General features: G+C 41.0%; 1 protein-coding gene across 10 annotated transcripts in view; it reads left to right on the forward strand.

Moving 5' to 3' along the window:
- Positions 1-13588, forward strand: part of LOC110851000 (potassium voltage-gated channel protein Shaker) — a 111564-nt gene that overhangs the window by 62787 nt on the left and 35189 nt on the right. For 3 of the 10 annotated variants that reach the window (XM_035853199.1, XM_035853200.1, XM_035853198.1), the window contains exon 4: positions 11807-11824. The exons of 3 other annotated variants lie outside the window; for them this stretch is intronic. In XM_035853199.1, coding sequence (XP_035709092.1) covers positions 11807-11824 — 18 coding nt within the window. Of the gene's footprint in view, positions 1-1897; positions 2244-6107; positions 10447-11806; positions 11825-13588 lie in introns of those variants that run through there. 4 more of the 10 variants (XM_035853206.1, XM_035853207.1, XM_035853201.1 and 1 more) reach the window with 4 other exon arrangements.

Genomic DNA, 13588 nt, shown 5'->3' on the forward strand with positions numbered 1-13588 from the left:
ATGCTCGTAATAAGTTGTCCTTGACTGGGTCAACCCGTGCTCTGCATACTAATAATAATTTTGAAAACTTGATCCATCATATTCCAATGAATCATTAAGAATTCTGTAGTTCTAATTATTTAAATAGTTGTCACACATAAATAATTATTCAAATTGCAAAAAGAACTTGAGCATAACGGATTTTTACTGACTTTTCATATTTCTATGTGACTTTGTTCTTTTCGAGTGCACTTCATCAAGTGGAGTGGTGATCCCTGAGAACGTCTTACGTCGGTCGTCCGTACGTACCTGTGGTGAAAGCACTGATTCCATTTAATACAGAAGAGCCATTCTTTCTGGAGGATTGCCAAAGAAATGAATGTTTTCATTTGTTATATCACCCATTTCTCTCCCTCGTAAAATACTTCCCGTGCCCACTCACATCTTACACCATTCAGTGAGTGGATAAGTAAGAAGAAGGTGCAGTCGCCTGATTCCCTCTCTTCAAGCGCATTTGTTCCCTTCACAACTTTGAGAATTAGTCTTCTCGAGCTCTTTTTCAGCTCACAAAGAAAAGAAGACTCTTTCCAGGCTCGATTTCTTTTCAGCTTTTGATCAAGTCCGTCACTCGCATGTCCAATTCTTTGTTGAACGTATTTTAATATAGTAATCAGCTCGATGTCATTTATTAGTACGGGGAGAAAGTATTCATCGATTTTGTGTCTACACACACATGTATCATGCAAAGTTTTGGTTTAAAGTTTTTTCCTCTCTCTCAGTTGCTCTCTCATTTAGTGGAGAGAGTCCTGGTCAGGATATTGATTGTGTTCATGGTTGGTGATGGCAGGCAGCGGTGTGCATAATTTTAGTTCATTTCATGTCCATGTGCTGAAAAAACTCGCTCACATCACATTACTTCACGAGGAGGGAGTAAGCCCTGCCTCGGTCTAGCGCATAACAGGCATTAAATATTTGATAAGGAACCCGGAATGCAATTTCACCCTCCGACCATATTTTAGAATGGCTACAGGGGACCCCAGGCTTAAGACAAAATGTGCGTGTACCAAAATGAACCCAGGCAAGGAACACAGGCCAGGACACACAATTCTTGCTTGTTGCTGTGTTCCTACGCGAGAGAAAGCAAGCCACTACCAACAGCAGCGTGTAAAAACAGGTCATGCAAGTTTCTAATAAGTAAATATTCCTTCTAATCCAGAGAAGAAAATTTGCACTCTCAAAAAACGGTAACGCTGTTGTTGAGAACACGCCGTTGTTGATTCAGACACTTGAATCCGGAATTTATTATCTGTCAGGTTCCATTGCGTGGGGAATGGAAAGGGTGCTGAAAATATATGCTGGTCGTTTTACGCTTAACGGTCTCTTGATGTCCAGTTTGCAATTTAATGGGAGTTGTTACGAAATGGAAACCTAGTTTATTTTTGAAACATTACTCGTGACTTAAAATATTTCTGAAATGAATGTCAGTTTTCATTTCGTAACCGAAGGTCGCTGATATGAACGGATTCGGATCAAGTAGAAATGTAGGGGTGAATTTGAGTTCAACTTGCTTGGTATTCTTACATGGGAAACGTTATGTCGTAGAAAGTCGCCTTCGTGCAGAATCACAAGCGTGACTTCTCCATGTAACAACGGCAATGCTTGGCTGCCCACATGCCGCACTCGATATTCCATTACGTTCTTATAAAACACGGCCTACTAAATATTTCCTATCTGTACAATTTTCAATGACAAGTTTCAGAATGAACTTCAAGGTTGAAGGTTTCCAGCAGCTATTATGTTGGACACTTTACCAAATTATGTAAACCTTAATCGGAAAAACCGAAAAGTCTCATTTTTTACCCCTCAGTCAAACCGTCTCATATTTCAAACTGGTCGCAACGCTAAAGCAATTGTTAAAATGAGTCAGGGAATCATGGAGGACAGACTGTGTAAATATTTCACTGACACTTGTGGCTAGATAAATGTGTCGAGTGGACTCTCATCAGCCCAAGTGTGCAAATTAACAATGAATCAATTTGAGTACTCGGTTTGGGAGAAAGTGCTACGAACAATGACGCCTCCCGAGCCTTGCTATGCATAAGCGGCGTTGCAAGCATATCATGGCTCGTAGCAGTAATACACATGACAATGACTTGTTGTCATCAAGCTAACCGTTCGTTACCTCAGTTTCGCGTGCAAAAGTTAAAAATTGTCACGATTTAAAACCAGACTCTCAAGATGCAAATGATCCTCGTAGCGGGAGGGTAAGTCCTTCGTGATTGTCATAATTCCTGCTTACTCGACAACTACAACTGCTTACCAAGAACAATGTATACCTCCCACTGCAACCAACCGTGTACCTAAATATTTCTGTACAATTATATACGTACGAAACGCTTGACGCACTGCAACCATAATCACCCAGCAATAATAAATCAGCCCATAAAGTATTTTATCTTTTTATACTATTTATCATTTCGTAGCTATATAACTTGCTCGGCCGGGTGATCGATTGCCAATCAAATTGAGCCTCAAGATATTGGCAAATGTCGCAAAAGCCGACTGATTAGTTGTTGGTGTGACAAATGGTGGTAAAGCAGAAGAAGAAGGAGGAAGTCAAGTCGGCTAAATGGGTTTGCATATCGTTCTTTGACAGCTGGATTGGGACAACGCCGGTATATGTACATTGGTTCGTTCGTATTATATCTCGCCGCCGCCGCTTCTCTCTCCCACCGCCACCGTGGAATTACCTTGGCCTTGTTTCCCCTTCGGAATAATAAATCTCGACTTTCTTCGATAGGCTGGAACATAAAAATAAAATCAGACCAGTTGGAAACATGGAGTGGATCTTCTTCGCTTGCTGCTACTCATGTTTTCAGAAAGCGGCTCCTTCCATCACTTCTTCTTGAGCCGTATGTGTGCGTATGTATCTCTGCCGATCAATTCGTATCTGGCCAAGTCTCAGTGTGGAATTTCATTGCAATAAACAAACTGCTTCTCAATCTCGCTTTCTCTTTCTTCCACTTTTCCCTCTCTCCTTTGCGCTCTTCATCTCAAACCTGAGTCGAGATTTCTACCAAATTCCATTTTATCTCTCTTGTGGACACCAGCAGAACGCAGATTTTGAGCGAGTGTCGGTGTAGATCTGCTTTCCTTCGAATTTGCGGGTTTTTCATCCTTTTTCTGAGAAAAATGTAGAAAACTGAATTTCACTTGACAGCCAGCACTGCTGTGACATTCATTAGTTCGACTCGAGGCATCTGACAGAATAGAATAGAACAAAGCACTTATATTTCCTACATCGGGAGAGATTTGATCGATCCCATTTTACCCTAAATCTCGACAATCTTAAGTCAATATTCAAACTATGAAAATCAAATCTAATGGGCATGACACGACATGAAAATGGGTATAACGGCTAAATTACTAAATTAGATTAATTCATATTTAATTGTCACGTTATGAAGTTATGCTTGAAGAGGAATAAATGTCCTCTTTCACAAAGATATGCTCAACATAGGGAAGGGGAAACTTTTTTCCAAAGGATTCCACCACAAACAGATTTTATACTTATGCTTAGTGGGGTCTCAACAACTTTTCTAGTTTCTGGCTTGTCGACTGGTTTGTAGGAAGGAAGTCATCAGATTGGAAAAGTTTGAAAGGACTTTGTACGAGAACTCTTTAGTCTTCAAAAGGCTACACAAGGTCGATGGTGAAAATTTCTTTGGACAATATTTCCCATTTCCAACTCTTCTTCACGGTTGGGAAACATTATCAGTGTTTTCATAAATTTTGACGCAGAATAGAATACAAAACATCGTAGTAGAGATTTTTTCTGCAGATATTTTGAATGATTTTGCTCCTTAACCAAATCAGCTACTTGCGAGTGCGTCCAGTCTCAAAGAAGAAGAAAAAAACTATTCTCTGTACTTCAAAGGAGAAAGAAACTTTAAGAATAAAATAAATGAGACGAAAGATTATGAATATCCCGTCCTTTGTTGCGAAACTGACTCAACATGGTTCTTCCCCCGGTATTAACTCGGTGGGTACTTTCGTGTAACTTTCATAACCGAGAAAGAGAGAAGGGGAAAAAGAGGAAACGTGACTTGCATAACCCAACTTGAGCCAAGACGCTGAGCAATATTTTTTATAGCGAGGACACACAAACCAAATAAGACATCTCGCATCCCGTGGGAATAGGAATCAAAAGTAACGTCGTGATTTTGCCTTCACTGGGAAAAAGTAGACAAGAAGAGTAATACTTTTCTCCTCCTTTGGTCAAAACCAACTTTCTTCAACTCGACCAAGGTTGTCCATTGTTATGACATACACTTTTCCAGGATATGTCACAGTTTAGCATCACTCAACAAATCATGGAGATGATGGAAAAAGATTAGTATTTTGTGTCAATTAATTACGTTCTAATAGAAATGTAGGGTTTTTAAGGGGTGAAATTTTGCACTTGGTGATAACTTTTAAACAAGTTTTTCTTTAACGCGGTGGGTGTCTTCCTCACACTTTTTCCTTACTCGATACAGTCTTTCCTTTATTGCAAAACTAATAATCTCGTTTGAAAGATAGTAAATAAATTGGCATTGTTTCCTCCTCAAAAGATGAGATAAGCCCCGAGAAGACGCAGTACAAAATTGGCTAATATGATGAAATTTGTTTGTGTCTCATGGGTCGCTGGCCGTGATCATTAAGGTACAGGATCAAACCAAAACTGATTATAAACGTGGATTGCGTGCCATAATACTGTCGTGTCGTCGTGCGGTCTCTCCATCGTCTGAATCTCATTTGCTACCCAGGACACATGCAGGAAAGTGTTGAATCTTGAGAAAAATATTGAAATCCTTCCTTGCGAACGACTTCATCCAAGGCTACCACTCGCTCCTACTGGGTTGTTCTTTTGCGCAAAAAATAAAGTCACAAATGTGCAGTGGGACACTAGTTGTGAAGGAAAGTAGTTTTATAGAGCCACGCTCAACTTGGTGCAGAGTGCTTGTTGTGTCTCATGTGTGTGTGTGAAAAACGATTAGTACACATACTCAAAGTCTTAAAATTATTATGGCAATAAATCAAAGCTACATGGGGTCGCTGTGAGTGTAAACCATGAGGAGAAAGAAGAGGAGAGAAATGTAACATCATCAACGACATGTGTAGGTTTTGAGAAAGGGTGCAATCCTATCGTATCGTACACTCACATGTCGTTGAGACTTTTCCCAATGCGAGTCTAACTGATACATGTTAAATAATATAAAAATACGTTTTTTTTCGCAAACGACATCAAAGCAAAAATTCCGAGTGGAAAGTGGATTTTTTGGGATAAGTGACTTTCAAATATTTATAGCGTTTGTCGCAGAGCAGAGACGACTCTTGCCCTTTCTTTCTGCAGGCAGTGCATAGTGGTGTGAAGATTGGTCCTCCCTCGAGTGGCCCACTTCATGGAAGTACATCCAATATGTAATATTCATGCGCTTAAAACTTACGAGTCGAGATAACAATGACACCTTGGCACAAACGAGATCCAGTCGTGCAGTACATGAGAAACTCATTGGCTTACTTAGCAACCTTTCTGTGGGTCTGGTAATTGGAGGCTTGAAAGAAAACATGACTCTGGCAAAAAAAGAGAAGCGATCGAGGCGTCTGCTGATTGCGGTGTTGCTTGTTTTTTCCTCCGGTTTTATTACTATCTGGACAATATGATTGTTTTGAATGATGACAACGACCACTGGAGAAGATCTGCAGCGGTTGGTGGGACGACTACTTGGGTGGACATATTGTGTCGTGGGTGTGTTCAAAAGCACAAGGACCAAGGGCCCAGCCATGAGTGGTGCTGGTTGGTGGTGGTGCATTATTACTTGGAGAGGAGGACCATCATCATCACCACCCGTACTACATACACGGCTGCTACGACGACCATGCTTTCTCTCTGTGTCGGCGGCCGCGGCTGTGGCGGAGGATAAGTGGGGATCAGGAATGAGAGTGAAGCCAAGTGGCCGGAGTAGTAGTTGTATCTCCGGGTGAGTATCCAGAGCTGGAGACGGCATGAAAATGCGCTTGCCAAAAGTTCTTCTCTTTCTCTCTCTCACTCTCCATCGCTTTACGAAGCGGTTGCTATTGCAAAATCTTGTGAGTTCTTTATTCACGCTTGTTGTGGCCACATCTCTCTCTCCTCTCCTCCTCCTCCACCTCCTCCTTCTTCTACTACTTCTTCTAAATACGGACGAAATGTGGGCAACATTATATTGAAAATTTACAATTGAGCCCAGGAGTTTTTGGAGAAATCCTCACGCAATTGTTTGCCCTCTCTCTCTCTTTCGCGCTATTATCCCCTTATCTCGGCCAACATGTTCCAATAACCTCACACACACACGTCATCGCATTAACAGACTAACTCCCTGGCTACCTACACAGATCTAGAAGCATTGGCTGGCCCGTCCATCTTTTACTTTCTTCCCTGATTTTGATCCAGCTCCAAAAAGTCGCGTTTGTAAATACTTCGCACCCTTCGTCTTGTTCTTCTCTCGAGGGAGAGAGATGCTGGTTAGTGAGTGAGTCAGTGAGAGCAGCGAACAGGTTACTTACTATTAGAAGCAGCAGAAGAAGAAGCGAGGGGCAGCCGCTGCCAACAACTAAAACTCTTTATTTCATGGATGGTGGTGGTGGTGAAAACTTCTCGGAGAGCTAATGGCTGACTTATCTCGTCCGTGGGCATTATTTATTTGAGAAAGTAACAAGCTTTCTCCTTCTCTGGGTACTTTCTACTTCCAATCACTATCACATACTCGACCACAAAGGAAGCAGCTCTTTTTTTGTACTGCTGTTTGGTTTAGCTCTCTCTGATTGTTGTGAAGGCCTTGGGGCAATTAGGAATACGGGGTTGAGAAAGTGGAGAAAGTATGTGAGCACCTGAAGTGGATTTGATTCGGATTTTGGAAATTCATCCAGATACAGAAACGTGCAAATCTTGTCGTGGAGAGGACGACGAAGGAACTGCAAGGGTTGTGTTGCTGAGAAGGAAGGGACACAATGGGCACCAGGTAGACGCTGGTTGGTGAACAATGGGAAAGTGTGAGGAGGACATGAGCAGAATTTGTTCAATGCCTCCACCGGTGGTGGTGGTGGTGGAATTTGATTGAACGGACTTCCTTCCCATTGTGAGAAAGGTTGCTCGGATAGTAAAAGGCCATTTGGTCCGCCATAAATTAACCGGGTGCTTGGATTGAGCCGCCTTCGATGTTCCTCAAGTTTTCAGACAGAGTGTTTGGGTGAATCTTGCGCCAACCAACTGCTGACTCTTCTCGTCTTCTTTCTGCTTGACAAATCGTGTGATGCTCGCTTTCACTCTGAAATTTCGCCTCGCAAAGGAAGCCAGGAGCTTGAGCAGTGCACAAGACCAGAAGACGGACCACCACTTGGCTAACTTGTTGTTTATTGTCCTCCTCATCGTCGTCCTCCTGCTGCTGCCTGAATTTGAATGTAAAACAACATCTGTCAACCAAAAAGGCGAAGGGCTGAATTTCATCAGTGCAGTTTCTTATCCCATTTCCAGCCCCACACCACTTTCTGTCATCCAATAACCGAGCGAATAAGTCGGCCTCGCTCCTCTGCTTCTGTACTTCTCTCTCTCAAAACTAACAATTGGTGACATTTGAGAAGAAATAAGTGCTGTGCCCCAGTTGTTCCTTTCCCTTTTTTCCGCATATTCTCCCATCCTCTATCCTATCCCAGTCCGTCTTGAGTGACTCCACCGTGCACAAGATAGCCTAGGCTGGTCTGGTCGCACATTATGGCGCATTGTACATCTGTACCTCAGTCATTTAAGTTGATGTGTTTTACGAGTCGGGTTGATACAAGGATTTCACTTATTCACTCGGAGAGAATCTCGAGAGTGCGTTAATTTTTTTTAGCGTGGAAGCAATTACATGTGGCTCATCCATCATCATCTGCAAACTCTTTGTTCTCCACTTTTCATTCCATTTATCCTCCTCTCGCCCATCCGGCTCATTTCAGACACAATGCGGCTTGTCTGAAATCTGCCCCAGTAAATCGAACGGCTATTGGACGACGTGTATTGTAAGCTGTGAGAGAGAGAGGGAGAGCTAATTTGGTGTTGAATGTTAATGGAATGTCGTGCCTCCGTATGCAAGCAAGTAGTAGAAGGAAGTTGTGACTGAAAAGATGCAGAGTGGAACCATATTCCGACTCACTGTTGGCCAACGTGCTCATGACATTTGTTATAAAGCTCACCGTCGTGCCGTGACATGATTGCTTCGACTACTACCATTGGCATTTAGGAGGGACGACTCTGCCGAGGTAGGCAATTTGGCAGATATACCCGGTGTAGTGCTCCACCGTCGTCTCAAATTAAACAAAAGTTGGGACTCGCACTGTTTGGTGAACTGCATGCAAGGAGTTAAAGGTCATTAAGCAAATCTGGGCAGTCATTGTTTGGATACCGTGGCGTGGTGGTGGTGGTGGTGCGGCTTGTGAAGGTGGAAAATATTCCCAGTGAATCCTGAAGCCAAGTGAAAGTTCGTCTCCAAAGATTAAGTGACACACACCACGTGAAACATTCTTCTCTCTTTGTCCACCCACCACTGAACTATTGCTCAGACTTTTTAAAAAACCGTAGTGAAAAATTACTCAAACTTTGAGACGAAACCATAACAAAATCTGACTTGACAAACATTACTTAAAGATACATTTGTCGTTGTTATTTTACCGTTAATAGTCGCTGGCATACTATGAAACAGCACGTCACATAGCTCCGCTCCCTCATCCAACCATCCCTTCATGAGGACGGATGGATATGGTAATGGCCAACATGTGTTCACCATAGGCGTCCTTCTGCTGCATGAGTTTGTGACACTTTCTCCTATCTCTGCCGCCAAGGACCACCCGACATCGGATACTGGCCACCACACTTTCTCTCATTCCGTGTCCACTCCTCTCCCCACTCACTCCTCCGCCTCCTCCCTCTTTTTGCAACATTTCGAGAAGAAACAAACATAAATTGGGCAACAGCCTACATCAGAGTCGTACCAGCTCCATATATAACAATTTAGTTTTTATTGTAACTATTTGTTATTGTGGCCTCTCCAGCTGTGCCGGGAAGTCAACTATAACTGGGTTACGAATTCTGAGTAGATTTCCTCTCCGAATAATCTGAATAATGCTGCTGGTGTCGGGGGTGGCATTTCTCGCTCTCTCGTTCCCAGTGATATCGGATCTATTTAAATGTGATTGATTACGTTTCAAGTCATTGATGTACTAAAGTGAAATTTTGAAGTAATTTTATGGCTCGTCATAAATTCCTCGACTGCTCCGGAGTCTCATATCCTGTTGGGTCGTGAGCCGTAAAAAATCTTTGCAAACTCGACTCTCCTTTTGCACCCTGTTCCTAAGCCGAGCAAGAGAGGCAGTCATTGGGGGCAGTTGGAAGAGTTCCAGTCTCAAGCGTGTTTGTGTGCCATCAATAACAATAAAAATAATGTTTCGGTCCAAGAAAATGACGCGAAGTGAGAATGAGTCGTCATCAAGCTTGAAAGTTGGTGCGGCATCACAACATGAAATAATAATTGACTTTCGTTCTACTCCTGCTATTAAGAGGAGGAGAGTGTAATTTAAACATTGTTTGTGGGACTGCAATTGTACTTGCTCACTGGGTGGAAATTGGTGATCAGATTGGTGATCAGATACGAAAATTTATGTTTAATCGGAATCATTGAATATTGCAAGAGTGCAACAATTTGTTGCTCTCGTTCATTGTTGAGAAGCAAAATGGTGTTAACAAACTTATGCAACTTTTCCCTACGGTGGTGATCAGATACTAAATAGTTAGTGAATCACCCTACTTTCAAAATGTGACATGCACTCGGTGCTAAATAAGTTGCACGTAATCACTGGCTCAAATTATTGACACGTTATTGTCAACAAGTTTTCCGAACCTGCTGAATAGATACAAACGACGACTTGGTTTACATGCGAAACCATGGAATGACCGTTCAATAATTCGGCATCAAAGACGCTCTTTCACTCTCTATGTCGGTGTGGCATGATGAGACGTGATGGAAGCTGCACCAGTACTGAAATCTGCGTTAACTAATAATCCCCTGCATTGGGCGAAGGTTGTGGTGGTGGTGAGTTTGGGAAAATTCTCCACTACATCAGAGCCGACAAGTTTTTCTTCTCGTGATGGCAGTGCTGGGCTCATCCGATTAGCCGATGAGCGTCTTTGGATTCTAATGTGTGTATAAACAAAGGCGGAGATGATGGGTGAAAACGAGGGATAAACGAAGAACGGAAATTGTGTTAAACGAGGAGCGAAATGGCAGCCGTGGCAGCAGGAATTTATGGGATGACTGATGACCCTTTCGGAATAGGGAAAAATCAAAGGCACTACGCAGAACGGTTCCATCACCACCATTCTTCCTCTGACAAACAAGGAGAAAAAGAAAATCTGTGAGTTCAACACACATTAGAGGGCGAATTTTGGTCTAAATTCTTGTGATCGTATTATTAAATATTGCTGAGAGTCGTTGCCGTTTGTCCATGTCCTCTTCTCTTTTACCCAAAGTATTAAGTCGCCATGATGGTGCTATTTACTGTGCTGATGACTCTGTGGTTGGTGCTTATTAGACAATTTCCCAAAAGTGGGGGAATTAGGTTTCCTCCTCCTCCGTACGACCAACTTTGGTCTCATTTTATTCCACTTCCCTTCACGAACGATGCCTCCTGGACATGCTAAATTGTTCCTGGAAAAACTTATACGTTCTTGGGAGTGGTCTTAATCCAACTTTTTTTACGCTTTTTCCTCTTCCAACTACAAATATACTTTCTGCATTTCGTTGTAACATTCGTTATTACTTTAGCATGTGGCTCATGATTGGTTTCGTTGGTTGGTTGGTGTCTCACCTCTCGTGGCGTTAATGACGCACATAAAACATTTATTGAACTTGCAGTAGAATTTGTTTTTGTGACAACTTAAAAAAACTTATGAATGACAAATTCGAGAAAAGAAAACGATTTTCGTTAGAATCTTAGAAGATTTGGAGTGAAAAAGGATCGTTTTTATTGCGCATAAATAAACTACAGGGTTTGCTTACGTGCAACATCGTTCAGGGAGAAACTACTCGGAAAACCGTTGAGTTGGAAAGTATTTGACATTACTTTGTCTGACGCAACGTCGAAATGAATAAATTTCCTTAGAAATCCTGATAATTAAAGTAACCAAATGAAAGCTGCCTACTTATGCATTTGGGTCGATGGTATTTAATTACCTTGATTAAATTCTCAAGAATTAGCAACACAATCTCGACGTCCTTTTGGATGTAATCTTTAATTTATGGCGGACTCATTTTCCGCCATCTCCTAATTTATTCAATTATCTGTCGCGATTGGCTTTTAATACAATTTTAACATGACTAACAGTAGAATTAGTAATGTAATGTACTAAATAAGCATGATATGTAGCATGAATTAACAATACGCTATAATAATGATTATTAATCCTGTAATAACTATGAACTATATGTTGTACTGCATTTTTTGTGTCCACGTTTATTTCCCCAAAGAATATCCACAAAGAAACCGCAGTTCAGTTCTGTACTTTCGGTGTATTTTACCTTAAAATTTGTACATAACAGCAAATTAACCACACTTTTTGGTTGCCGCATGACTTTCGCAAGTTTTATAGAAATTTATTGCTTTTGGTGTTTCCCGTGGAGCTCAGCAAGCAAATCCTCGAGTGTAAATGAGAACAGGTTGTATCCATCATGAATGTGTAACTTACAAGTTTTTTTGTATCCAAATGCTGCTTAAGGAAAGGAGAGCAGACAAGGTACATTAATCACCATTATATTCTACCCACTTTCACCATTTGAAGTAATTAAGTAGCTATTCCCCATCAATTCATTCCCCCAAATCAATATTTGCCCATTTTGTGTATATGTATGTATGTACTCTTTTTTAGCTCATACTAGAAAAAAACTCGTTCATAAAACCATTCATTCTACTTGCCTACAAAACAAAAAAAAAACCTCTCCAAGTTTTTGCAAAATTTCAGTTCAGTGTGCACTAGACGAAGGAAAAGGATCATTTGGGAATCTACAAAAATGCAATTATGTGCTAGAAAGACGTGGGGGTTGTTTGGGTGGCTATACATTTATTCATGATGTAAACACAAATAATTTCCCCATTCATAATTCAAAAAGCAATCTTGTGGAGAACACGGTCTGAAACAATCTGGTAAAATGTTCGAGTCACGAAAATACCGCAATACGACCGCCACCAAAATAATATGATTTAATTTGGTCTTTTATTGTGTGGATTTCAAACAACCTCAGACATGAGGAGAATCATGAGAAAATACGAAATCTTGCTTCATTCACATAGTAAATATCATCATAAACTTTGGTTTGCAAAAGTTTTCTCTAAGAATTAGTTGCTCCCTGGTTGAAGGGGAGGAATATTTTTGACATAAATATGTCAAACTGTAGATTTTACGAAGAAATTCCATCCTTATTAACATGCTGTTTGACAACGTTCCAAATATTTACATGTGTACTCATAATTTCCCTTTTTAATTCATGGCAAGATTTTGAAGCAGTCTTGTATGGACTTGTATTTTGGTTTAAGCTTCTAGTAAGCTTGTAGAGAGCTGAAATCAATATATTTATAGCCGGTAGCAGGTAGTCAGTTTATGACAGTTTAGAGACGTGCGCCTTCTTTTATACCGATTTTATAAGTTTTTAGCTAAATTATAAACCAAAGTTTTTAAAAATTCCAGTAATAATTTTTCCAAGAGTGATGACTATCAAGAACACTTTTATTAGAGATGTTCCCTTCAAATTAAATCCTAATTTCTTGCTCAAGGCGTAATTTTATATACCTTTCTCCTTTTGAGCGAGCTCCAAAATTGACCTCCAATATTATTCATATAGCGTCTCACATTCATCAAACCGTCATTTTCAACCACACCAGAAAAAATTCTGTTCGACCTCTGACTTTTCATTATTCAAACGCCAGTCCTTCTACTCTAGGAGCAATTAACGCTCATTTCAGCCTAGAAGTTTTATACATAGTAATTAATGTCGTAATTAGCGGCGTTCCATCCGGCTTTATTTACCACTACAAGGAAAGGAATCTCATTAAGAGAGATAAAATAAAGTGATGGGCCGCCCACCCAAACAACAAATCGGCTCAACCCCATACAAAAAGCCGGTTTGGCTGATAGCACCAAACAAATAAATCACACAAACTAGTCGTAGTCCACTAAAGTGTAAGAAGTCGCCGAGGAAAAAAGAATCTGGTAGGAAAAGTTTACATCCTTTTTGCTCTGCTTCAGTGAACCTTGAGACTTTGTCGTCTTGGTCTTGGTCTTGGAAAGCAGAAGAAAAATTATCGCAAGCTGCTTTGCTACGCAGGTGATGTCATGTTTACATTCCAACAGTGACAACAAACAGTACATACACAAACAATCCCTCGCTTGTTGTTTGGATTTCCTTCACTGGATCAAATTAATCCTATTGACGTGTAGAGGAGGTTAAGTTAACAGGGAGACGTTGTAATATCTCCCTCTCACTGTTCCTGGTGTGTCTCTGTT

Source organism: Folsomia candida, unplaced genomic scaffold, assembly GCF_002217175.1.
Source record: "Folsomia candida strain VU population unplaced genomic scaffold, ASM221717v1 Fcan01_Sc006, whole genome shotgun sequence".
Classification (NCBI taxonomy): domain Eukaryota; kingdom Metazoa; phylum Arthropoda; class Collembola; order Entomobryomorpha; family Isotomidae; genus Folsomia; species Folsomia candida.